Raw genomic sequence first — 27,050 nt, forward strand, 5'->3', positions numbered from 1 at the left:
GAAAAAAACCCTCTTATAATAAAAAAGGACTGCTTTATGGACTTTACTTGCATTAATGTTCTCCAACCTAGGGAATGTCATTATTGAATAACAACCAAAAATCTGTTCGTTATCCAAGGCAATGGCTACCTAATTCCTAGGCATCGTATGTAATTGTAATGATCAAGACACTCGCAGCCTTAAAAAATATCCCAGCTTCAATATTCTTCAAATGAACTTATCCTCATCCTTGAAAATCTGAAGTATTAATGTCTGTTAGGGAAAATGATGCTAAAAAAAAGTAAAACAGAATTAAAACCAAGAGACCAAATTTAACAACACATGAAGACAATCAGAAGTGCCTGTTGCCTCTAACAGATTATGTTCTATTCTGCCTGACATGCCAGGTAAACCTGGACAATCATTCGTATGCAACAGAAAATTAACATTTTTCCTTACAGCACCAGCAACAGCAGCAATTTAAAACTATAGGGCATCAACCTGTAAAGGTGAATGCACCTGTTCACACACTGATTTCAATTGGAATGCTCACAGTGCTCAGAGTTAAGCAAGTGCATACATCTTCAGAGGGCTATAGCCTAGCCTGTCTCAAATTTTAGATGTGGCACCTCCACTAAAGTGTTAGTACACAGAAGAATAGGTATAATCATAGCGATCAGTTATTCTGCAAAGTTTTCCTGCTTAGTGCATGGATAACAAGCAAAACAAAAAATCCCCAAAATAAAAAGTTGCAAATAATTTAAAAGTAAAAGGCACATAATTCCTACATGCTGCTCGCTGCATACTACAGTATCTCTTTACTGCTGAATGCCATATAAATCATTCCCCTTTTATGCTAAGTGTTAAATGATTCTGTGGATCCTCATGTGTGATATCCAATTCAGTATTTAGAGTTATGCTGCTCAGGTAGTGGTACACCAAAGAAGAAAAGTCATGGTACATGTAAAAAGATAAGGAAAACAAGAATCAGAATACAGAAGTATACAAATGTATTGTAATTATTCTAAGTTATATTTCTTTAAAATGGTTATATTCTCACCTGAGAGAGACAAGCAGTGACTCCAAAAAAGATCTGACATGATTCGGGAGAGAAACCATTCACCCTGGGAAACAGATGTCAAGGACATAACAAAACCAAAATGGAAATTTTTTGAGGGGTTTCGGAAGAGAATTAATGATGTTATGCACAGCACTTCGCATAGATTTGAACATTTAAAAAACCAAACCAAACCAACCAACCAACAAAAGCTAGTCTTTCAAAGTGAGAGGTTTTTTTCTTCAAGTTGCAAGTTTCAGTAAAAATTTAAAAGTTTCTAGTCAAACTGATCCAGATTACTTCAAACTACTGCGGGGGCCCTAAATGGTACTGTGACCTGGCTCCTCCTGGACAGCCTTTTCAGCACATTCTATCCCACTAAAAGAAAAAAAGAAAAACAACAAAGACATGAAACCATCAATTTATTTTTCAGACATGTATCTTGTCTTTATAACCACGGGCCCTCCATGTAGGAGGATCACAATCACATAACTTTGCCTGACTTCTTGATATTTTATTCCTTTTTTTTCTTATGATTTAGCTCCTGAACCTACAAACACTAACACTCTCATTAGGACCACTTGCATGTGTCAAGTTAAGCATGTACAGAAGGACCTTAATTTTGACTTAGTTTTGTTCTCCTGCCCCTACCATGTGCTTTGGAAGGGCAAGGGAATCATAACTGGACAGGAACTAAGATTTCGTTTTTTGGATTTCATTGTCTTTTCAGAGCAGTTGAAACACAGCAGTGAAATGGTGCTCTTTTTGTAAAGAGTTCAACAAAATCTAATTAAAAATTGATTTGTACTTCACAATTTATACAGAAAGTATGTGTATACTTCTTGCTGATATACTCCTGTTCTCTGTACAGTTGAGGGCACCAGTGAAACTAATGAGACACTTGGAAGTTATTTACTGAGCTACTGCTGCTCAATATGCTGTAAGCAGCTACTAAGGCAGGGACTGGACCACCACACCTCATCCAAGCAGCAGAGGATTCTTCCTTAGCTCTTTTTTCTTTTTTAGCAGTATCAAAGTGAAACTTATAAGAACTTTCAGACAGCTTAATAGTACTATACTGAAAAAAAAAACACCACCACATATTCAAAGATGGCAATAGCATGCCCATTATTGTACATTTCTATTGGCTAAACCTGTAACAGGTTGTCTGGAAGAGCTCTTTTTCAAATGTTTGCAACATGCAGCAGAACTCTGAGGATAACAAACATTTACAGTCATTTTATGCAGTACTCTCATATGCCTCCATGGCTTCACTTTTTTCCCCTTTAATACACACACTAGAGCTTTTGCCTGGCCTTGGTTTCTGTTTGAAAACACTGATTAGAGAATGCTGGAAACTGCCAAGCAACAGAAGGAAAATTCTTCAAATTAAGTCAGCACCACAGAATACACAGGACATAAACATATTAATAACACTATGCAAATTTTAACCACAACATGCATGTTTAAGGAAAAAAACCATTGTTGAGACATTTTATACAGATGATATAGATATAAATACACATACACATACTGTAACTGACATCACAAAACGCAAAAACCTCTATGATTGCACCTTTAATTCCTATATTACCATAGAGTGCCATGAACACGTATGGCGCCTTGTAAATAATAAGTTAACCACAAGGACTGAAGAAAGACCGTACATAGCAAGTGGAAAGCTGTCAATGACTGCCACAGCACACTAAAATTTACAAGACTATAACCAGTTTTACTGCTGTTACATATAGAGTTCAACCAGCAATAAGACTAATGAAAAGTTCTTATATGTTTCACTTTAATACTGCTTAGAAACATATAAGGCAGAGGTTCAATCCTCTGCTACTTGGCGTAGGTCTATTCCCTGCATTAGCAGCTGCTCATAGCATACTCAGCAGCAATTTCCAAGTTTCAATGGAGATCTCACTTGTATACCGAGCAAGAGTGGAACCGATCCTTTTCATTCTGCCTCTAAGAAAAATTACAAGAAGCAGAACAAAGGTGTGAAAAGTGGGAGTGGAAGACAAGAAAGAAAGAATGGGAAATGTAAAGCCGTTATTTTCCAGCAGCAAAGAAGGAGAAGAGTGCAGACTGCCTCCTACCCTCTGTCAGAGCAGTAAGAGAGAAACTCCTCCAACTGCCTCTTCAGTTGCTAGTAAGGAGAAAGTATAATTGACCCTCTTTTCAGGATGGTAAAATAGGAAAAATGATCTGTGCTTACTTGAATATTTTTTTTCTTTGAGTAATAAGAACAGCAGATCCATTACAATGTGTACGTTAGCCTGCGTGCAGGTTGGGGACAGAACCAGATTTGTCAGACGCTGGCACCAGGGGAATACTCTGTTCCCTTAAGTTCCCTACCGCTGAGATAACTTCTACAGCCAGGATAATTCAATTTCAGTTCTAGTCAAGCCATTTCAAAAAAGATACATTAGAATTGGAAAAACAGTGATTAAGGGTATGGAAAAGCTTCTGTATGAAGAGTGATTAAAAAGACTGGGACTTTTCAGCTTGGAAAAGAGACGACTAAGGGGAGATATGATAGAAGGCTATAATATCATGACTGGTGTGGAGAAAATGAATAAAGAAATATTATTTACTACACCTAACACAATATAACCTGTCTCCTTCCCCCCACCCTCAAATGAAATTAACTGGTAGCAGGCTTAAAATAAAAGGACATATTTCTTCACACAATGCACAATCAACCTGTGGAACTCGTTGCGAGGGAATGTAGTGAAGGCCAAAACTATAACACTGTTCTAGATATGTTCATGGAGGATAGATCCATCAATGGCTATTAGCCAAGATGGTCAGGGATGCTACCCCATGCTTTGGGTGTCTCTAGCCTCTGATTGCCAGGAGCTAGGACTGGATGATGGAATGGATAACTCAAGACTGTCTGTCCTGTTTGTTCCCTCTGAAGCTCCTAGCATTGGCCACTGTCAGATGACAGGATGTTGGGATAGATGGGACCATTGGTCTGACCCAATATGGCTGTTTTTATGTAAATCTACCTTCCTAAATAGTAGGTTTGTTAACTATATTTTCAGGAAAAACATAAGGGTTTCTCCTACTACAAAGCATGGTAAATTGCACTTAACAACAACAAACCCAAATCTTTGGATGTCCATAGCCATCTCTATTCTGTATGATCCCTTTGTGTGCAAGATGGGCCAGATCTGGGGACCTCGTCACACTAAGAAAATAATTTTCCATGTAATCACAGATAATTTTTCTATTCTTCATTCCAAGGACCACAGAACTGTTACAATGGGATTTTTATAGCAGTGTGCCTTCAGGGTTAGAAGCAGGGCAATCCTTTTAATATGGATATCTAAAATGAGGTAGTGCATATATTATATCCTCCATCTTCCACTGGGCAGTAAGCATGGAAAAGACTTCTGCCAAAACTAAGGAAATGGCATTCACTAAGACTGAAGGACCAATATACAAAATTTGGTGAAGTTATGTATTGACGGCTATGTGGCAGTCTAGCAGATCTCAATATTCTATAGGAGACATGACTACTTTGCCCTGAGACTGTCAGTGCTCCTAAGGACTGGACTTTGTTATCTATGGAAGGAACAGTGCTCTGAGACCTCAATTAATCACTGTGTTCTAGCTGGTGGATGCTGTATTCTCTCTTCCTGGAATCTTCCATAAAAAGAATCAGGAGAACTGCAAAAAAGGGCAGAGAATATACAACTGGAGCTAGATCTCTGAAAACAGATAAGATTGGGTAAGAGGCAGAGGAGATATCTATCCAGTAATTCCAGGTATCATATACACTTTAGATCACAGAAGCATGCCTGTGAATGGGTTCAGAATTCATAATAGGCTCCAATAAGAACTGGATTTTTGTTTCTGATACTACTTGCTTTCCATTGTGGCCATCGTCACCTTCTATGATGAAACCTTGTACTTGATAATATTTATCCTCACCCCAGACAATGACTGACTTCCTTGCTACCATATGCGTGTATTTGTCCTGAATCCAAGATCTTCCAGGAACCATATCACTCAGTGTATTTGCTTCAGCTTTCTCTTTGTGCAGATTCCTGATCAGAAAAATTGTCTAGAAAAAGATACGCAAATTTCTTTCTTCCCTAAATCCAGCATTACTTATACCACGATCCTGGAGAGAGTCCGCAGGGAGCACATTGGAACATCAAATGAAAATGATTGAAGTTGAAAAAAGAAGGCTGTGATTCATCTGCAAAACAAAGAATTGTCTGAAGATAGTAAAATGGGAATGCTCTGAAGACAAACCTCCTTTAGATGCCTCAGTCAGGGCCCTGCTCTGCTTCTCCCTGGTTCTCTGAAGCTAAAAATAGGATGAGGAGCAGGCTGCAATCCATCACCAGATGAGCATGACTGATGACTGAATTCACCTGATGGCCTCTGCATGGGTTGCTGAGACTGGGAACCAGATACAATTGTTCCTGTAATTCTTATGTAGCTCCTTAGGGTTTTTCCTCTGGACTGTGTGCTGTGACCACATTTGATGAAAGCTAAGGTATCCCTATAGATGCTGGAAAAACCTCAAAAGGGTAAGGGGAGTTCAGGGGAAGCTCCCAAAAAGTAAAATGCAGCCCTGGGACATTAATCTAGTGTAATGAACTAAATTATTAGTCTGAAAATCTGAAATAAATTTTGTAATTTTCCTCAGAAAAGCTCTGCAGCCAGGGGATCTGGTTGAGCCACCTTTTGCTGGGGAGGCAAAAAAGAAAATGGAAGGAACTTCAGAAAGCAGGGCATTCCCCTGCTCCCAGTCTCTGACAGGCCTGGTTCTGCCCCTACTCTGTGAACAGACTGAAATTCCAATTGTAATGGTGCTGTGGACCTCAGCAAGACGATGACAAGCTCCAAAAGAACTTATCAGACAAGTCGAGAATGACATAAAATATAGGGCCCTGCAGGGACAGATACAGGACATGATACTCCCCATACAGGACATGCTCTTGCTGTCTCTAAATAAGTAAACAAACTCTTCAATAGAGCATTCAAGGTGGAATTTCAAAAGTGATTAAGTGTTGGCCTAATTCTGCTGCCAGTGAAGTCGTGGAAGTAGTAACTCCAATGCTGGGCATTTCTAAAAATCCTATCATAGGCTGTTTTCAGATTATCCCTTCTCATACTTTCTAGCAGCTTCCCTGAACCCATAAGGGATGCACCCTCAACAGCTCTCAACTTTCTTATCAGCTTCTGGCAAGTAGCTATAGTCTACTGACTAGTAGTTTTCTAGCAGCTATCTGGTAAGTATTTCAAGCCCTTTTAAACATTCAAATGGCAGAAAAAGCTCACTGCATCTTTGGCAGTCAAAAGGAACTCTATCCTTTTATACCTGAATCTGGTACAAAGGGAAGAAAAGGTAACACAAGATTCTGAGCTCATCTGCCAGGGAATTCTCACAGAAAGGAACCATCAGCCTGAATCACTGTCTGTTATAAAGGGTCTCTTAGGACCAAATTTTCAAACTTCAACCTTGCAATAAGGTTGCTTCATTACCCAATCTGCATCCCTGGACACAAACAGGCTATGCACAAACAAACTGGTGAGGTAGGCAACTACCTGGTTTCTCTGTGCAAATGCAGACTGCTTATGCACAAGTGTAGAGGCCTGTCTGAAAATCTGGTCACCAACATCCAGAAATGATAATGATAACATGGTATTTTTCTGCTTACTTGTGTCTCCACAGCTTGCAGGTTTTGTTTTATTTAATGTAGAGATTGTAAAGAATTCTGAATCGATGTCCTAAAGACTGCGCTGTATTGGCAGGAGCTGCAGGGCTTCCCCACACTGCCCTGCCAATGTGCAAATCCTTCCCTTTCACAAAGCAATTAATCTATATCTGACCTATCTGTACTCATCCTCAAAGGAAGCCTGCATAATATTTTCAAAAGACGAGCCTGGGAGCCTAAGTTCATAATTTTGCTAGACACTAAAAATCAGGAACTGACTAGAGACCATGGATTTATGGTTTATTACAACATTCTATAACCCACAAACAACACCCCACCCTCACCCCCCAGCTGCTTTCCTCCCAATGACTGGAGAGGTGTTAATGGATCACTTCACTTGAATGGTCCCTTGAAATATGTAGTAACTACTTAAGCTAAACAATTTGTTCTATCTTGTATTTAGTCCATGTTGTCTCTCTACTATCCTGGCACTGACTTGGCTACAACACTGCATAAATCCTTCTCTGGACATCCCTATTAAAAAAGTGTAAGAGCTTGTCTACTCTTACCAGGGGTTCAACACGTGGTGATCGATGTATCAGCAGCCAGTCGCTCTCTCATCGACTCCTGTACTCCACCTGAGCAAGAAGGGCAAAGGGAGTCGAGGGTGGACCCCGCAGTAAGTAGATATAAGTACGTCAACTTCAGCTACGCTATTCACGTAGCTGAAGTTGCGTAACTTAGATCGATCTCCCCCTGTAGTGTAGACAAGGCCTTAGCGTCCACATCCCTTCAATCTTTGGCTTAACAGAAAAGCCAAAATGTTAAGCAGCCTGTGGCTTTCCATTAAAATAACATCAAAGGATGGCATTGCTACCAACTGAAAAATACACTAAAATTTTTTTTAAATGACACCTTCAATAAATAGTACATAGAAATAATATAGCATGGAGAATGCACTACCACATGCTAGTGTTCTTTAATGGCATTCATAAGTCACCTGGCAACATAGGCAGCGCGTGAACCACTGGCTGTGGGAGGCTAGCACCAAGTCCTGCCCTTTCCACTCAAAGCCCCACCCTTGAGTGCCTGGAGGGCGGGTGGCACAGCCCCAGCCCTGGAGCTCTGGGTGGACAGTGTGGCCCCAGTGCCAGCCCCAGCCCGGGGCCACAGTACTGAGCCAGGGGAACTGGCAGGAGGGGTCTGGCAGTGGAGCATAGGCGGGGCCAAGCCTGGCTGTTTGGGGAGGCCTGGCAATAATCATTACAGATAAATTATACCACCATTTTTCTATGTTCATATTTTGTAGAAGTTCAGTTATTTAGCTGAAATGTCCATACTTTGCCTCTCCTGAGAGATTATTTGTTTTGAAAGTGTAAACTCTGAAAAAGTGAAAAAAATCCTCACTTTTCCCCATTTTAAAAGAATGTACCATTTTTCCCTTCCTCACAAATAATTCACAAATGGTTCAGTTTTGAAACTTGCTACGCTAATAGCCTTCACAAGCAAATATGTCCATGAACAAGTTTTTAAAAACTTGGCATAATAAAGTGATTTAAAAAAAAATCACCCTTGGACATACTAAATCAAGCATCTGCTAACCATTTCTGCAATGCCTAATTAAGGCCTACCACTCTTTGTTACATTAACACTGCATGTTCTCTCCATCCAATCTGACATGCACAGGGGTAGCTACTTGTGGGCTGCTGCTTGGAAAACTTGCTGCGGAGATACTGTACATATCTCATTGAAACAAAAACAAGTTACTGCAAAAGAACGGCCAAAAATTGAGGGCATTAAAAAAATAAAGGGATAACCAATTTACAGCATCTGTGAAATGGCTGCTCCATAGGCTAACCGACTGCAAATTCAAAACTTTCATTAAAAAGAAATAATTCTGGCCCCTTTATACAAAAGATACAATCATTACAATATAAAGAGACATGTTGCTACTGAGTTAACCCAGACTTGCAAAAACTGTCTCAAGGCAATAGTAGAACCAAAGGCTGGGGAACTTGCCACTTTATTCACCTTGGGCTGGTCCACACTGGGTGGGGGGAAATCGATCTTAGATATGCAACTTCAGCTACGTGAATAACGTAGCTGAAGTCGAATATCTAAGATCGGATTACTCACCCGTCCACACCACGCGGGATCGATGTTCGCGGCTCTCCGTGTCGATTCCGGAACGCCGTTGGGGTTGATGGAGTTCCGGAATCGATATAAGCGCGCTCGAGGATCAATATATCGCGTCTAGATTAGACGCGATATATCGATCCCCGAGCAATCGATTTTAACCCGCCGATACGGCGGGTAGTCTGGACGTGGCCCTTCACTGAAGGTTTAACTTCAAAGCCTGACTGGAACCACTGAATGCTGATAATGCTGAAGTTGTCTTTGCAAGTCATCCATGCGACTCCCACCCCCACACTTCTTCATTTTTTATTAAATGGAAATGCAATACATTGTAAAATACAACACTTAGGTCAGATAAGGTTGCAAAATTAAAATAAAAGTCAAGGAAGTGCTAAGTTATGGTTATACAGCAACATTGACTCAACCTGCACAAACAGTGTCGTCTGATGCAGATTTTACAGCATAAACACTAATAAAGCTACATTCTTAATCAGAAAGAACAGGCATAGATAATACTAGACATATACAGTGTAACCGAATTACTACTATTCGCATTGTGAAGACATAATTAGACCTTTAGGCCTTGATACTGCAAATGTGTATGCATGTGGTTTACATTTACTACCACAGGTAGTAACAGTGGGACTACCTGCATTAGTAAGGTTAACCACATGTGTAAATGCTTGCAGTATGAGGGCCTTATGTTCTGTATTTCTTGATTTTTTGGCTTTAACAGTGCACCCATATTGCTGCAACAGATTTTAGCATTTAATATGCAAAACATATACTTTAATTTTGACATATTTTTCATACAGTATGTTCCGATTGAGTCGTTCAAATTGTAAGGATACGGCAGAAGAGCTCCACACTGAACAGACAAAATCACCCAGGAAGGCTGCAAGACAAAATTAATGACATATTTTTAGTGAAGTATCTGCAGCAATACACACAAATAATAGTTTGATTTCTGTTTGTATTCATTTTAAAAACACTCTTGAGTTCTATACCTTTCATCTTAGGATCATCAAGTGCTTTATAAACAATCTACTTAATGTTCACAACACCCCACATGATATTACTAGCTTTTAAACACAGCTAAACTGAGCAAGGCAGCAGCAAAGACTGGAAAGAACCCAGGTTTCCTGACTTTCAGTCCCCCACTTTAAACACCATATATTTAGACTCCCTTAAAGATATATAGAATTCAAGATATATGTATTTATTTTGAGGATTTAATCCTCTCCCCACTCCCAAAGATTTATTTTGATTTTCCTTAAACTTCTTTAGGCTTTACCTTTTCCATTTTCTCTATTTCTTTTCCCTATTTTAGCTACATACTATAACTTCCTCTCTCTTCACACTGAGGCTTATCTTCTTGATTTACAAGTTCACACTATGACGTTATCAGATCAGATTAAACAGTTCAGCTGAAAGTCCAGCCCTTCTACTTGACAAATGTTTAAAAAAAAAAAAGTTGGTACTACTACATGAAATTAAATTATTTAAATTAAAGCCATTAGAAAGTGGAAAGCACTGTAATGCTTCTAAATCCTTCCTCTGCACCTAAGACTGACAGCAATCTCCTTGTTTGTGCATACATAAGTAAGCCACAGAGCATTCCACACAATCAGCCATAGCATCCAATGTGTCTGCAAATGCCCCAGCTGAACAGTTCCATATCTACTGCATACAAAAGCAGGGGCACTGAGTTACCAGGAGAGAGAGAACTTAGAGAAGCAGCACTGTCTAGTGGATTAGCCACTGGGCAATGGAATCCATGAGCAGGAGCCCCGGCCAACTGGGGGGCCCCCAGAAAAATGGGTGTCTCCGTGCCCCAACCTGCTTGGTGCTCCTGCTGGGGAGTGGGGGAAGCCCACGTGCCCTGACCCCGCTCTTTAGCAGGAGTACCAGATGGGGCAGGAGCACTGGGTGAGCGGGGAAAGCCCCTGCACCCAAACTCAGCTCCCTGGCAGGAGTGTGGGAGTAGAGGGGGAGCAGGGGGGCCCCCCTTCCTCTGGCCCAGAGCCCCACAAACCCCTAACCCACCTCTTGGCACTGGAATGGTAAGAATCTGGAAACCTGGGGTCTGTTCCAGCTCTGTCTGTGACTGGCAGGAAAGTATCTCAAGGTCACACAATTTTGTGCCAGTTTCCCCCATCTGTGAAGAGGGGCATGTGACCAAATGCAACTCTGTATTTACACTCAACACATCAGTGTAATAATCATGCATAACATATGCCTTGTGATGTATCATTTGAAATCTAACAATTCACTGGTCAATAATATCATGGTGAAGTGTGAGTAGCAACATTACATTTAAAGTTATGAACATAAGCTGAAACTTTGACTGAAATGTGTTTACCAGACAAGTCTGGGAGGACTAAACTTGTTCCTCAAAGACAAAGGACAAGCTAACACCTCTAGCCAGGTGTCATCAAAGCTGACTGGCAATCACTGGTCAAGTGCCCATTCTCTGGCACCGGAGGGGAGCAGGAACAGATCAATCTGTATTTTAACAAATAACATGGAACCTCTCACCATAAGACTCCATGTCTCCATCCTCAGGAAGATGCATATCAAAGGGTGACTAGACTATAAAAGTGAGGGGCAAAACCACCCCAGGTATTCTAACTTTCTTTCTCTCCCTATCTCGCTCTTGCTCTCTTTCACCTAAGACAACAAAGGAACCAGACTCTGGACTTTGGAAGGGTTCTGACCTGAGAATTTGGTCAGACCCATTGCTGGGAACATGTGTAAGGATTTTACCTTGAACTAAGTCTTGTTTGTTAAGTTTTAGTTACTAGAAAATGTTTTATTTTTATTCCTCTTTAACCATTTCTGACTTTAATGCCTTATATTTGTACTCACTTAAAATCTCTCTCTTTGTAGTTAAAGAAAATTATTTTAACCTTTGATCAAAACTAATCCAGTGTTGTACTTAAATTGAACTTTTGGATATCTCCAATTAAAAAGCAAACTGTTGGATACTGGTCCCTTACAGGGGCAACAGACCTCTAACATCTGAACTGTCCAGGAGAGAACTGGACAGTGAAGAACACACATTTTGGGGAAATTTTGGGACTGGGAGTCGGTTGGGGTCATCCTGCAAGTGGTAACTGAGGCTGGTGGAAACCAGAAGGTGACTGGAAGGCTGCAGCTATACAGATGCTCAGGGTGTGAACTGCATACTGTTTGTTAGGGGCCCAGGTTGGGAGCTACAGCAGCAAAGCATAGTGAGGCACCCGATGTTGAAGGGCAGATGGTAACACAACCTATCTCATAGAACTGGAAGGGACCCTGAAAGGTCATTGAGTCCAGCCCCCTGCCTTTACTAGCAGGATCAAGTACTGATTTTGCCCCAGATCCCTAAGTGGCCCCCTCAAGACCTGAACTCACAACCCTGGTTTTAGCAGGCCAATGCTCAAACCACTGAGCTATCCCTCCCTCCTCGCTAGTCTGGATTGCACTCCAGAATGTGATAGGGAGAAATGATACTCCCCTTCCAATGACCTCACAGATGAAAAGCATTGTAAGAGAGCTAAGTATTATAATCATTATTACTAAAGTAAAGAGCCAAAAACATCTTAGAAAATGGACTTGTTTGATTTGCGTTTAAATAGAAATCTGCTCCTACTGGCATTTCATTTTTGACTTCCACTAGTTCCTGTTAGTTTATTTGTACTTCTACACTGTCTTGCAAACTCAGGTACTATAGCAGAACCTGAAAGTTACGAACAACCTACATTCCCAAGGTGTTTGTAACTCTGAACAAAACAGTATGGTTGTTTTTTCAAAAGTTTACAACTGAACATTGACTTAAGACAGCTTTAAAACTGTACTTTGCAGAAAAATGCTGCTTTCCCCCCTTTTTTTTGAGGGGTGATGGGGGGTAAACTTTATGTTTAATACAGTACTGAACAGTAACTCCTCACTTAAAGTCATCTCGGTTAACGTTGTTTCGTTGTTACGCTGCTGATCAACTAGGGAATATGCTGGTTTAAAGTTGTGCAACGATTCCTTCTAATGTCGTTTGGCAGCCACCTGCTTTGTCCACTGCTTGCAGGAAAAGCAGCCTGTTGCAGCTAGCTGGTGGGGGCTTGGAACCAGGGTGGATCGGCAGCCCCCCATCAGCTTCCTGCTCCCCTAAGTTCCCTGTGCTGCAGCCACCCAGCAGGCTATCAATTGCTGGGCAGGTCAGCTGTCTCTCCCCCCACTGCCATGTGCTGCTCCTGCCCTCTGCCTTGGAGCTGCTCCCAGAGATTCCTGCTTGCTGTGCAGGCGGGAAGGAAGGGAGGGCTAATGTAAGGGTGCCCCCCTCCCCACTGCTTCTGCACCCCACTTGCCCCTTCACCATATAGAGCAGGGAGGGGACACGGATGGAGAGAAATAGAGAGAGCCTGGGGCAGCAGCTGCTGTCTCAACTTCCTGATCCACTTAAAAAGACAATGGACTGAAGAGTGGGTCTGCTTACTTACAGGGGCAGTGTGCATTTCTCTTTCTCCCACACACAAGGTGTGCGTCTGTCTCTGTCTGCTATGCTGTCTCCCCTCCCTCGTGTTCCTGCTGCCTTGTGTGAGAGGATACATTAACAACAGTGTGTTAACCCTTGAGGGCTCAGCCGAGTGCTAGTTCATCATTTAGCAGCAAGGCATTCCCTGGGACATATCCCTCCCTCTTTCACCCTCTAACTTCACCACCTCAATCAAGCTTCACAATCAGCTTAGCTGCGAACAATATTGTTTGTTTAAAACGTATACTAGGTGTATATCTATATAATATAGTTTTTTGTCTGGTGAAAAAAGTTTCCCTGGAACCTAACTCCCCCTATTTACATCAATTCTTATGGGGAAATTGGATTCGCTGAACATTGTTTCACTTAAAGTCGTATTTTTCAGGAACATAACCACAACCTTAAGCAAAAGGAGTTAACGTATTTGCCTTTTTTTTTTTTTTTTTGGATCTCTGCTGCTGCCTGACTGAATACTTCCAGTTCCAAATGAGGTGTGTGGTTGACTGGTCATTTTGTAACTCTGGTGTTCTAAACTTTGCAGTTCTACTGTACAACATATTATGAGCCACCAGAATTCAGTATTGCCAACTTCTAGCATTAAAATAAATAAATAAATAAATAAATGTCATTACCTCTCATCCCCAAACCATGAAATTTTTAAAATAATATATTCTAAGATCTTTATATTGACTTCCTGGCTCTTAAACAATTAGGTTCACATTTTCAAGCTTACTTCCACAAACATGAAAACAAGAAACACCCTTTTTTTTTTTTTTTTTTAATGAAAGCAGAGATTCTGGTGTATTCAGAAGACTCCAGCACTTTAAGAAAAAACACCAAAAGATTCATGATAACATCACAAAAGCTGGAAACACTGAGATTTATATGGAACCTATCTAGGCTTTACTTTTTAAAAAAACAGGTCTCAAAATGTGCATGTGAAGAAGAAATGCATATGAAGGTGACTTTTTATAATAGAAACTGATGTATTTTATTGCCAGCAGCTGCAGACAGACTTTTCCAGGAAAAATAATTGTAAAGTGACTAGGACCACATCACCCTATATAACCGAGGAAGAAATGTGAAGGTGATAAAAAAAGTGGGAAGGACAATGAGAACAAACAGGCAACTAGTAACCAAAAAAAAAAAAGGGGGTGAGGGGAGAGCACAGTCATGGTAAAAGGGTTATACTAAGCTTTGGAATCCTATACAACTGTCATTCAGAAAATAAGGTGGGCACCAAATTTAGAAGCAGGTTAGACAGCCCTCCCCGACTTTCTTCACACATCAGATGAACATGAATGATACTTTAAAACCCAAAATACAATTAATTACAGTGCGAAACAATTATATTAACACTTCTGCCATGTTATATAGCAGTTACTCACCTTTACCACGGGGAGATCGAAGACCTCACGAGATTCTCCAACCTCAGGATTGTCCCCATCTTCCGAAATAATGTGGGAAGCCAGTGCATTATAAGAAACCTCCTTTGCTTTCCCAGCTTTCAGAAGCTGAATAACCTAAAAACCAAAGAGCAAGACAAATGAAAAGGTCATTTGATAATTTTTGGTTTGGGAAAAATATTAATGTAGCAACACTAACAACCCTTGGGAGTTGGAGAAGTAATATTTCACTTAGTTCTCTTCTTGTTTTCTTATAGAAAATATAATTACATTGTAGGCAAGGTTGGTAGCACTGCCTAACATAAAGTTTGCCCAATACTGCCCATTAAAAGACCCTGTTTTCAGTTGCTTATAACTTTGCCAAACTTTAACCATTTGGCTGAAATTTTACATGCTGAGTTTCTGCCTCATGCTGAATCACTTTGGAAAATTTCATAAGAACATAAGAATGACCATACTGGGTCAGACTAATGGTCCATCTAGCCCAGTATCCTGTCTTCTGACAGCAGCCAACGTCAGATGTTTCTAAGGGAATGAACAGAATAGGCCCTGTTGTCTAGTTCCAACATCTGGCAGGCGGAGGCATAGGGACACCCAGAGAGTGGGGTTGCATCCCTGATCATCTTGGCTTATAACCACTTGGAACTATCCTACATGAACTTGTCTAACTTTTTTTTGAGCCCAGTCATACTTTTGGCCTTCACAACATCCCCTGGCAATGAGTTCCACAGATAGATTGTGCATCATGTGATAGTAGTACTTCCTTATGAATGTTTTAAACCTGCTGCCTATTAATTTAATTGAGTGATCCCTAACTCTTCTGTGCTGTGAAGGGTTAAATAACTCTTCCTTGTTCAATTTCTCCACACCATTCACGATTTTAGAGACCTCTATCATATCCCCCTTTATGAATCTCTTTTTTAAACTGAATAGTCCCAGTCTTTTTCATCTCTTTTCATATGGGAGCTGTTCCATACCCCTAATCATTTTTGTTGGCTTTCTCTGTACCCTCACCCTTTTTTGAGATGGGGTAACCAGAACTGCACACAGTATTCAAGGTGTGCATGTACCATGGATTTATATAGTGGCGCTATAATATTGTGTCTTATTATCTACTCCTGCCCTAATGGTTCCTAACATTCTGTTAACTTTTCTGACTACCTTGGCACACTGAGTGGATGTTTTCAGAGAACTATTAGATAATGTTTTCACCTCTTAGCTCTACACTGACTCCAAGCTCTCTTTCTTGAGTGGTAATAGTTAATTCATTTTGTATGTGTAGTTGGGATGTTTTCCAATATGCATTACTTCATATTTATCACCAATGAAATTCACCTGCCATTTTGTTGCACAGTTACCCAGTTTTGTGAGATCCCTTTGCAACTCTTCACAGCGTGCTTTGGACTTAACCAGGGGTTCTCAAATTTCATTGCACCGCAACCCCCTTTGGACAATAAAAATTACTACGCAACTCCAGGAGTGGGGACTGAAGCCGGAGCCAGCCCAAGCCCTGGGGGAGAGAGAGGGGAGGGGCGCAGGGTGGCAGCAAAAGCTGAAGCCCAAGGACTTCAGCCTCAGGTAGGGGACCTGTAACCTCAGTCCCAATGCCCAGGGCTGAAGCCCTCAGGCTTTGGTCCTGGTCCTAAGCAAGTCTAAGCCAGCCCTGGCGCCCCATTAAAATGGGGTAATTGACCACTTTAGGGTCCCGACCACTGAAGTTAACGATCTTGAGTAATTTTCCATCATCTGAAAACTTTGATACGTCACCTTCTATTCCCTTTTCCAAATTGTTTATGAATGTCGAACAGCAATAGTCCCATTGCAAAGCCATTTATGAGAACTGGACTAGTAACTAATACATTCTGGTAACCTTTTATTTGAACGGCTCTAGTGTCCCGACGCTTTGGAGCAAGGACTTGAAATTTGGGACGGGATGGCCTCTGTATCAGGGATGTGGTTTTTCCATTTTCATAAAAATCCACTCAAATATGTCAGTTGGCATATGCTAAGTAGAGACTTGTTAAGAGTTTGGCAACTAAAATCTTTGAAAATTATTTCCTCACTAAGCATGCTCAAGCCCATCCCAGCTCTTACATGTGACCAGACTGCACATATGCCATCCCCACAGAACAACTGAACATGCTCCAGACAAGTACTACAGGGGCAAAGCAAAATTTCCCTGTACTTGCTGCTCCCTGTGACTCTGGGCTGGAGTAAGGCCAAGCACTGGAAGTTAGAAAACAGGGAGCCTGTCTCTCTTTTGCTCTCAGTGACATCCTTCTGCTGGCATCCAGGCAACACAGAGAGGGAAGCTGTCTGAGTCAAATGCAGGGGAGACAAAAGCTGAACCAGGGGAGATGGAAATGAGTACACTGGGACAAGGAGTCTGCTGAGACTGGGAGCTGGAGGAGAAGAGAAGGCTGAAACTGGTTAGGCAAGCAGACTGAGGGGAGAGCTGTTAAGGGATATGTTGGAGGAGGACTGGGACAGAGAGCTGGTGGAAGCGGGGTGTTCAGTGAGATTGGAGAAGGAGCTGAGAGCAGAGTAGGACCACTGTGTACAAGGATGGGGCGAGGAGACAGATCTGACAAGGAGCTAGGATGTGAGGGGAGAACTATGACTGCCTGGGTAAAGAGACTGGGGCAGGGGGCAGCAGTGAGAAGATGGGAGAGACAGATCAGATGAGGAGCTGGAAAAGAGGAATGGGAACAAGGTGTGGGAATGGAGAGAGACTGTGGGCTGGTCTACACTAAGGGGTAAAATCGATCGTAGATATGCAACTTCAGCTACGTGAATAACGTAGCTGAAGTCGAAGTATCTAAGATCGAATTACTCACCGTCCTCACGGCGCGGGATTGATGTCCGCGGCTCCCCCTGTTGATTCCGCAACTCCATTTGGGGTTGGTGGAGTTACGGAATCGATATAAGCGCGCTCGGGGATCGATATATCGCGTCTAGATGAGACGCGATATATCGATCCCCGAGCAATCAATTGCTACCCGCCGATACGGTGGGTAGTGAAGACGTACCCTGTGATGAGAAGCCTGAAAAAGGAAGATTGGGACTGAAAGGGCAAGGAAAATGGGAATGGGACAAGGAAGTAGGGGTGGGGAAGAGACAAGACTGAAAGAGGGACAGGATAGATGGGCTCATGCTTGGGACAAATTGCCAGAGAGTCTATGCCTGGTGGGGTTCATTCCTCTCCATAGGCTGGACGAGAACTCATGATTCCTGAGGCTAACCATTCCTCTATCGTCAGCAAATATCTATGAAACCAACTGGCAAAGGTGTTGGTTGACACAGAGGATGACAAACTACTACTGCTATTAGTTACTCCATAAAGGAGGTCTGTTCCAACAATAACAGAGATCTCTTCACTGGATCTAAAGGTTCCAACCCTGCTGATGACCACTGTGGGTGTCAATATAATACATGTTGGAATTTCTATTTTTTAGTTTGCTTTTTTAAAAACCTAGAAAGTTACACATAAAAAGCTATATTGAAATACCATTATTAAGATTGCAAAGTCAAGCACTCAAAAGTTAGGAAAAGACAAAATTAAGACTACATTTGTAAAATGGGAATAATACCACCCCTCACCTCACAGCAGCATTGTGAAGATTTAATTAATATATGTTTGTGAAGCACTTTAATACTATAGTGAGAGGCACCACAGAAATACCCACGAGAAAATTAATAATTCTGTCTCCACTACAGAGTCTGAATAGTCTGCAGTAAATAAGGCATGGGGTTACACACACTGAACAATGAAGATAAAACAAAATACCGACTAGCCCGCTCATTAAGTAAGCAACATCCATACTAGCAAGGAATGAGGCAGAGTTTTCTCATGGGAAAAATAATACATAATCGTATAATTAAAAACTTCTCAAAATGCATATGCACAAGGTGGCTGAATTAAGGTTGCATAGGCAACATTAATTCTGGCATTTCCTATCTTTTGGGTGCTTTATTACTTTGTTACTTTAATAAAAAAAACTTTTTTTGTTTAACAGTATTATAACTACAAAAACAGAACAAATCTAGGTAAACTGTTTCTGAAAACTCTACCATTTTTTTATTCTGTCTCTGATGCAAGTGCACCCTACCGTTAAAAAACTTCATGCCTTGACACCACCACCTACTCCCCACCATCCCTCAGCATGTATCCCTGCAGGTGGCACTTCAAATTTTATTTTCAATCCTGGAATGTTTGTGATTTCTTACAATGGTCTGATTGGGGCCTTGTGTGCTACTTACTGACAATCAGCCAAAACTTTGTAAAGAAGTTAGACTGCAAGAATATTCTGATTTACTTAAAAAAGTAGAGCTAAGTTCTTGTAACCAACTACTGGAGTTGATGACGATAGGTTTTTTTATACAATTTTAATAATTTCAGAGATGAATGCTTCAAGTTTATCATATGAAACTATAACAAGTCCTAAAAAGCCACCAAAACACATTTTTCCCATGCAAAAAAGTAATAACTGCCTGTTTTAACAAAGTTATGTGCAAACATAGTAACTAAACAGGCTGATCACATGCCTAGTCCACACATTTAAGTGTATTCCTTATAAATCCAAGAACACAATGAGAATGTTCTCCGTATGTTCTCCATCCCCCACAAGCTAACTTTCTGCATAAAAGCAAGTAAGACCAGTATGCTCTGGAGCTGGGGAGAGAGCTGTCACTGGGGTCAGGGCCCATGGTCAGGTGCTGGGGGTGTCAGTGGGGGAGTCAGTGCCTATAGCTTGGAATTTGGCATGGGGTGGTGAAGGGGGTATGTCAGTGAGGTCAATGCCTGCAACCTGGAGTTGAGCATGGAAGAGACAGAGCAGTCAGTGCCCATGGCTTGGACCTGGTCGGAAGGGTTTGGCGCTAAGCATATAGGGAGGGAAAGACTATCAGTGGGGTCAGTGGCTGTGACCTGGAACCGGGCATAGGGAGGAGCGGTCCCTCCGTGGGATCTATATTGGCCGCCTGGTGATGGGCCGGGGGAGGCTGCCTGTCAGTGCCCAGGAGCTGGCCCGGGGCCGTGGCTACAGGCTGGCCCCAGGGAGGGGAGGGCTGTGGGGGGGTCTGTACCCGCGGCTGGCCCGGAGAAGGGGGGGGCGAGCCCGCGGGAAGGCCCGGAGGGGAGGAAGGGGACTGTCGGGGGGCCGAGCCCGCGGCCTGGCGCCGTCGGAAGGGGCCGGGGTCAGCACTGTCCCAGTTGCTTGGAGCACTGGCACGGTCCGGCGCAGCAGCAGGCTCCCGGCCCGCCTCCCTGTTCCGCAGGAAGTCCCTCTCCCCCGGCCCGGCCGCTCCGGGCAGGCTGCGGTGGGGCCTGCGCGCCAGGGCGGCCGTTTCTGCGGCGCAGGGGTACAAACAGGCTGCACCCCCTCCCCTCAGAGGGCGCGCGAGTGTCTCCCCACCCCCCACCTTTGCGCGGGCGAGCTTTAAAGCGGAGCGAGCTTCCACGGCTGTCACCGGCGCGAGCCGCGCGGGGAAGCGGTGGAAGAACCCATAGAGCCCAGCGGCGGGGGGGGTGACCCGGTACCTTGGGGTCGATGTCTCCCACAGCGAAGAACTTGACATCTTTAAACATCTCTTCGGGCACTTTCAGCTCCTCCCCGCCCGCCGACATGGTCCCGTCCGTGCGGAGCCGCAGCCCGCGCTCCCTGGAGCCAGCCTGGAGCTCACGTCCCCTCCCCCGTCAGAGCAGCCGAACCGCGGGAGCAAGGCGCGCGCTGCGGAAGGCACCATCCCCCGCCGGGACCCGGGGGGGGCGTGGAGATTGAGCCGAGCGGTTCCGATCAGCGTCCCCGGCCGCTACGGACTCCCCGGCCGCGCTTGAGGGCACGGGCTCTCCCGGAACCAGGGCCGAGCGCCTGCGTTCAACAACGCCACGGAGCCTGGCACTCCCCCTTCTTCCCGCGTTCAATGGACTCTCCCTAACGAACGACGCAGGCGGCGGGGATGCCTAGCCCTGCCCAGTAACGAACAACGGAGGAGGGAAGCCGCTCTCCTCGCAGGCCCCGCCTCTCCCTCATGTCCCCGTCCGCCCCGTACCTCTCCCTGCTCCGCACCCCAGTCCCCTCCCCCACCTCCTTCCTGGCGCAGCCCCACGCCGCCAGCTTTCTCCCAAGTCCCTCCCTTCAGCTCCCCCCGCCCTCCCCCTCCCCATACACACACACAGAGGCAGGGGCCGGGCTTGCTCCGGCTCACACAGACACTGCCTAGTGTGGGGGCGGGGGAGATGTCTGGCTCTGTCCCACAGTCTCCCTCCCCGCTGTGTAGTCAGACGTTGAGATCTGCTACCCCCTGCAGTGAGATTTACCCACTCAGGGCCTGTCCACACAGGGAAATTGACCCAAATGGTTACTGGGCAGTAGCTATTCCGGAACAGGTCCCCCTGGGGACACTCTGCTCTGGCAGAAATGTCACTTTGTTCCAGAATAATGAGTGTTCTCTGTGAGTGCACTAGGTCCACGTCCGCACTAACAAGCGTGCAGTGGCACACCTGTACCGATACAGCTGTGCTGCTGTAAGAATGCTTGTGTAGCCACGTTTTGTCCACCGGAGAGCGCGCTCACGTCCGCATAATAAAACCATTTCACTCAGCATCTCCGGGCTGACATAGCGTTGAGCACACAAGTGCTTATGCCGGCAAAATTTGTCACTTGGAGCATGACAATTTTTTTTTCCACACACCTGAGACACAAAAGTTTTGCCGACATAAGTACTAATGTAGACATGGCCTAACTCAGGCCTTTCCAGTCCCAGTGCTACTAGGGAGCAAGCGCATTTATTGCCCTTCTCCCTGCTCTGTGCATTCCATGGGTCCCGGTTACAAACCTGAGATTAAAGAACAAGTACTTGTGGCACCTTAGAGACTAACAAATTTAACAACATTTGGTAGTCTCTAAGGTGCCACAAGTACGCCTCATTCTTTTTGCTGATACAGAGTAAGATGGCTACTACTCTGAAATCTGTAAACATGAGATTGGAGCTGCTCTACTCAATTTTAAAACGCTGGTGCACGTGAAGATTCAAATCCTATGTTACCTTTGGCTTCTTCGTTACTCGAGGCTCCATTCTCTGTCCATGGGGACCTAATCAATATTCAGTGACTAATCATTGCCTGCAATGATAGTCCAGGTACTATAGATAATGTCGTAATGAGTATTAATATTTGTACCATTTTAAATATGTCAAGCAATCCAGTAGTAAATGCCTCAGGGAACAGAGTATTCCCTCCTGGGTTCTTTTCCCAGGTCTCCTACTGATCTGCTACTCTCTGTTCCTCAGCTTCAAGCCCTGATTCGGTAAAGCATTTCAGCACTTGCTTAGCTCCCTTTGATGTCAATGAGACTTTAAACTTGTAAGTGCTTTGCTGAACTGGGACCTCAATTTCCTCAGTTGTAAATTGTGAATAACAATTTCTACCTCACAGGAGTATTATGACAGTTAAGTATTTAAGGCCAGATTCTGCTACCTTGACATTCAGTATTACAGTACTTCTCTCCGAATAGTTTCATTGAAAAAGCGACTTGTGAATTAAGATGCTGCTCAATGAGAGTTAGTGGTGGCAGAATCCAATGATTGTAAGGTGCTTTGAGAATCTTGGATGAAAAGCTGGACATAATGCTAGTATTATTACTCAATCACTACATTTTATTAGGTTATTGAATACATGCACAAAAATTACAGACTATGTAGGAAATATCAAATGCATGCTAATTTAAAACAAAACAAATTTACTGCAGATAGTGATTGATTTATTAAACACATACTGGATACAACATACAATACACCAGGCATAATATACAGTATACAATGTAAGGGAAACATACAAGGAAGTAAGACATTTCATAGGACAGTTACAGGGAGAATTTTTAAAATTATCATTAAATATTGAAGGCCCAATTCTGCCTTCATTCACATTGAAAAGCATCTTACTCTGGGAGTAGCCCTATTGAATAATATTCTCTCAGAATAAGCTACAACTCAATTTGAGTAAGTGAGGCAGAATTGGATCCTAAATAATTATTGTTTAGATATGCTTATACGCTTACTTGCTGTTTTGTCCCACGTTGTTTAATTGCTATTTGTATTCAGGTCACCCCCAAATATTTATATTAAAATGATTATTTAACTTCCTGATGCATTTTTCTTCTTAAAATTCACATTTTCCATGCAATATGCTAACTACTTCAAAATTAGCAATCACATGTGGTTTATGGCTATAATGGTGTAAGTCCTTTTAAATATTATTTAAAACAAATCTTAAAGAATCAGTATTTTAGCAGTTATGTTGCTGTTTGTAGACTTTGGCTTCTCTCCTCTCCACTCTTTTAGAATTGCTCTGACCAAACTTATTAACAATCTTCTCATGGCTAAGTCTAAACGTTTATTTATCATCAAAACCATTTATTGTTCTCTCTTCTTAAGCCTTCTCTACACTGTTGGCTTATGAGTTTCTATACTCTACGGCAGTGGTCCCCAACCTTTTTGTGGCCAGCAGCACACATCCATGTTTTAGAAGAGTGTGGCGGGTGCCAACAATTTTGCAAGTCTTATTTTGTACATTAAATAATATGGAAAACATCATATTTAATATTGCATAATATATGAATCCATAAGATAAAAAGGGTAATATTACATGTAAAAGGTATTAATTAAATTATTTGGTAATTACTCTTTCACCTTACCATGTGAATTTGCTCTTTTTTATCTACTTGTAAGAAAAATTAAGGAGTTTTTACAAAATAAATATCATAAACAGTTTTCATCTTATGTATTTTAAAAAAGTAAAACATTGTTGAATTGTTGGTCCAAATATATTTATTATTCTTACTTTAACATAGAATGAAGCCTACAGCCCTGGAGTTCTCTGTCCCCGGCAGGTGCGGGGCTGCGGCTTCTCTCCAGCTTATGCCATGGCCCCGTGCCTGCCAGGGACCGAGAACACCGGCACCCGCAGCCCCGGAGTTCTCTGTCCCCGGCAGGGGCAGGGCCGCGGCTTCGAAGCCAGAGAGAAGCCGCAGCCCGGTGCCTGCCAGGGACAGAGAACACTGGCGCCCTCACCCTGTGGGCCCTGGAGTTCTCTGTCCCCGGCAGGCGCGGGGCGATGGCTTCTCTCCCCTGCTGGGCACTAGGCCGGCGCACATAAATGCCCCGGCAGGCGCCATTGTGCCCACAGGCACTACGTTGGGGACCATTGCTCTACGGCATTTCCTCCTACCTTCCTGATGGGTCCCTCAGCATCATCAGTGGATCCTCATTCTTCCCTCTTCCCCAACTGTCTGTATCCCTCAGACTTCTGTCCTTAGTTCCATCATTTTTCTCTGTATACTCTTCTCTTGGTAACCTCACTCACTTCCATGGCTTCATATGCTGTCTCTCAAATCTGATTGCTAAATTTGTCTCTTTACCCATGACTCCTCCCCTGTCATCCAGTCTTATATCTCCAAGTATCTTGTACTGAATGTTTCACTGCCATCACCCCCCTCCCACCGAAATGAATTTCTTATCTTTCCTCCTGATTCCTCTCCTCTACCTACCTTCTCTATCACTATTAACAGTTCCCTTGTCCTTCCCATCTCTCAGGCTCACAATCTTGGTGTCATCTTCGACTCTTCTCTCTCCTCTTCCTACATAGCCACTCTCTAAGCCAGGGGTAGGCAACCTATGGCACATGTGTCAAAGGCGGCACTCGAGCTGATTTTCAGTGGCACTCACACTGCCCGGGTCCTGGCCAGCGGTTTGGGGGGCTCTGCATTTTAATTTAATTTTAAATGAAACTTCTTAAACATTTAAAAAACCTTATTTACTTGACATATAACAATAGTTTAGTTATACATTATAGACTTATAGAAAGAGACTTTCTAAAAACATTACCATGTATTACTGGCATGCGAAACCTTAAATTAGAGTGAATAAATGAAGACTCGGCACACCACTTCTGAAAGGTTGCTGACCCCTGCTCTAAGCCCTGTCCTCCTTGTAGTGTCATCAAAATCCATCCTATCCTCACTAGCCACACTGTGTGGTCCACACCTTGATTGCTGAAACTTCTTCTCTCCCTTTGTAACTGCTGAAGTCAAGTTTCTCTCCCTCTGCTATCCTTCCATCACACACTTCATTCCTTGAATCTGTTTGCTGATTTTGCCTCTTACTGGATTAAACTGAAATTCCTTGTCCCCTCTTTCAAGACCTTACACAACCTTGTTCCCTGCTCTCATTCCTTCCTATTCCTTCCTTTGCACCTTATTCTTCTCCCAATCAATTCACTTTTCCACTCCCTATATATCTTTTTCACTCGTTTTTGTGCTTCCTGTTGTAGCAGCAGCAGTGATCTGTATGCTGTGTATAACCTGTATGCTCAAAAGGTCTGTTACACTTTCCCCCTGCCTGCCCCTGGTCTCCTCTCCCTCTTTGAATACCTGTGATGTGGCTTTCCCCCACCCCCACCTCCTGGAATGCTTGTGGGATGAATGGGCTGCTTAAACAGCAGGAAGATCAGAAGAGCTCCCAGATAGACAAGGTGTCTGGGACTCTAATTAGGCAGCACTCACACACCCAATGCATGGACACTGGCTGAGGTGGAGTGTGACCAACCAAATGTAGCCAAGTCATCTCTAGTCCCAGGCCATGAGCAGCAGGTCTTTAAAAAGGGAAGGGGTGTCATAAACAGATAGCTAAGGGTTAATGTTCTTTTACCTGTAAAGGGTTAACAAAGGGAACCAAACACCTGACCAGAGGACCAATCAGGAAACAAGACTTTTTCAAATCTGGGTGGAGGGAAGTTTTGGGTGTGAGGTCTTTGTTCTTTGTCTTGGTTCGGTGACCCACTCGGCTCTGAGAGTGATCTTTCTATCTCCAGGCTTTCTAATCTTCTGTTTCCAAGTTGTAAGTACAAGGATAGTAAGACAATAGGTTTATATTGTTTTTTTGTATTTACATGTGTGTAGTTGCTGGAATGTTTTAAATTGTATTCTTTTTGGATAAGGCTGTTTATTCATTTTTTCTTTTAGGCAATTGACCCTGTATATTGTCACCTTGATACAGAGACCATTTTTATGTCTTTCTTCCTTTTTATATAAAGCTTTCTTTTTAAGACCTGTGGATTTTTTTTTTAGTGGGGGCTTAAGGGGATTGAGTTTGCAGCTCACCAGGGAATTGGTGGGAGGAAGAAGACAGGGGGGAAGAGAGGGAATTCTGGCTGGTGGCAGCGGTATCAGATCCAAGCTCGTAATTAAGTTTGGAGGTTTCATGCTAGCTTCTCATGTTCTGAACTCTAAGGTTCAGATCTGAGTAGGAGAGTTATGACATGAGTGACAGCGGTGTGGAAAGATAGAATCCAGAAGCCAGTAGGAATATTATTTTCTTTTCCTCTGCTAGGGCTTTTAAGCAGACAGAAAGGCTTTGGTTTTAAAAAGAGCCAGAGAGAATTTTTTTTCTGTTCTCTAGTTGCAGTTTGGCTTGCATATTAAGCAAAGAACTATTAAGGTTGACAAGGGGTCTTTTGTTAAACTATAGCACTCCGATTGAGAGTCAAGTACCCAGCACAACACACATGCAAATAAAGTGGTTTTTCTGGTTTACTTTACATTTAAAAGATTAGCTAGAGGAAGAAAAAAAAAGGCACTGTTGCTAGGCAAACCCCAGGAGACAACAGAGAGCCAGCAGTTCAGACAATAAACACCGGAGGGCACCCCAACACAAGAAAACAGGAACCATGACTTCCAAGGCAAAACCGGATGTAGAGAGACAAATCAAAGAGGCAGACCACAGGTGAGATATGGAAAAAAAACTACAAGAGATGGAGCTGAGAGAAAGAGAAAGACAGGCAGCCTACAAAAGAGAGCAAGCAGCTAAAGATGCAGACCACCAAAGACAGCTGGAACTCCAGAGGGAGACCTACCGGCAGGCCCTGGAATTAGAAAAGGCTAGAGTTCAGAACATGAGAAGCTAGCATGAAACCTCCAAACTTAATTACCAGCTTGGATCTGATATCGCTGCCACCAGCCAGAATTCCAGTGTCTGGCTCACTCTGGTCTCCCCAAAAGCTTCCCTGGGGAACCCCAAGACTCAGATTCCTTGAGTCTCACAACAAAGGGGAATAAACCATTTCCCTTCCCCCTCTTTACCTCCTCCCAGATTTCCCCGCCCTGGGTACTCTAGGATATTCCCTGCTTCAAGTCCTTGAAACACAAGTACCGAGAGATCAGTCTCTCTCTCCCCTCACCCAGAGGGTATGCAAAGTCAGGCTTAGTAAATCTAACCCAAAAGAT

At 43.1% G+C, this 27,050-nt stretch overlaps 1 protein-coding gene across 1 annotated transcript in view; it reads right to left on the reverse strand.

The window, feature by feature from the left end:
- PAXIP1 (PAX interacting protein 1) overlaps positions 1-20,708 on the reverse strand; it is a 96,797-nt gene extending 76,089 nt beyond the window's left edge. The window contains exons 1-4 of the mRNA XM_050940405.1: positions 20,312-20,708; positions 14,755-14,889; positions 9,708-9,751; positions 1,040-1,103 (exon numbers count right to left, since the gene is read on the reverse strand). Coding sequence (XP_050796362.1) covers positions 1,040-1,103; positions 9,708-9,751; positions 14,755-14,889; positions 20,312-20,398 — 330 coding nt within the window. The 5' untranslated portion in view covers positions 20,399-20,708. The remainder of the gene's footprint in view (positions 1-1,039; positions 1,104-9,707; positions 9,752-14,754; positions 14,890-20,311) is intronic.
- Between the last annotated feature and the right edge of the window lie 6,342 nt (positions 20,709-27,050).

Source organism: Gopherus flavomarginatus, chromosome 2, assembly GCF_025201925.1.
Source record: "Gopherus flavomarginatus isolate rGopFla2 chromosome 2, rGopFla2.mat.asm, whole genome shotgun sequence".
Taxonomy (NCBI): domain Eukaryota; kingdom Metazoa; phylum Chordata; order Testudines; family Testudinidae; genus Gopherus; species Gopherus flavomarginatus.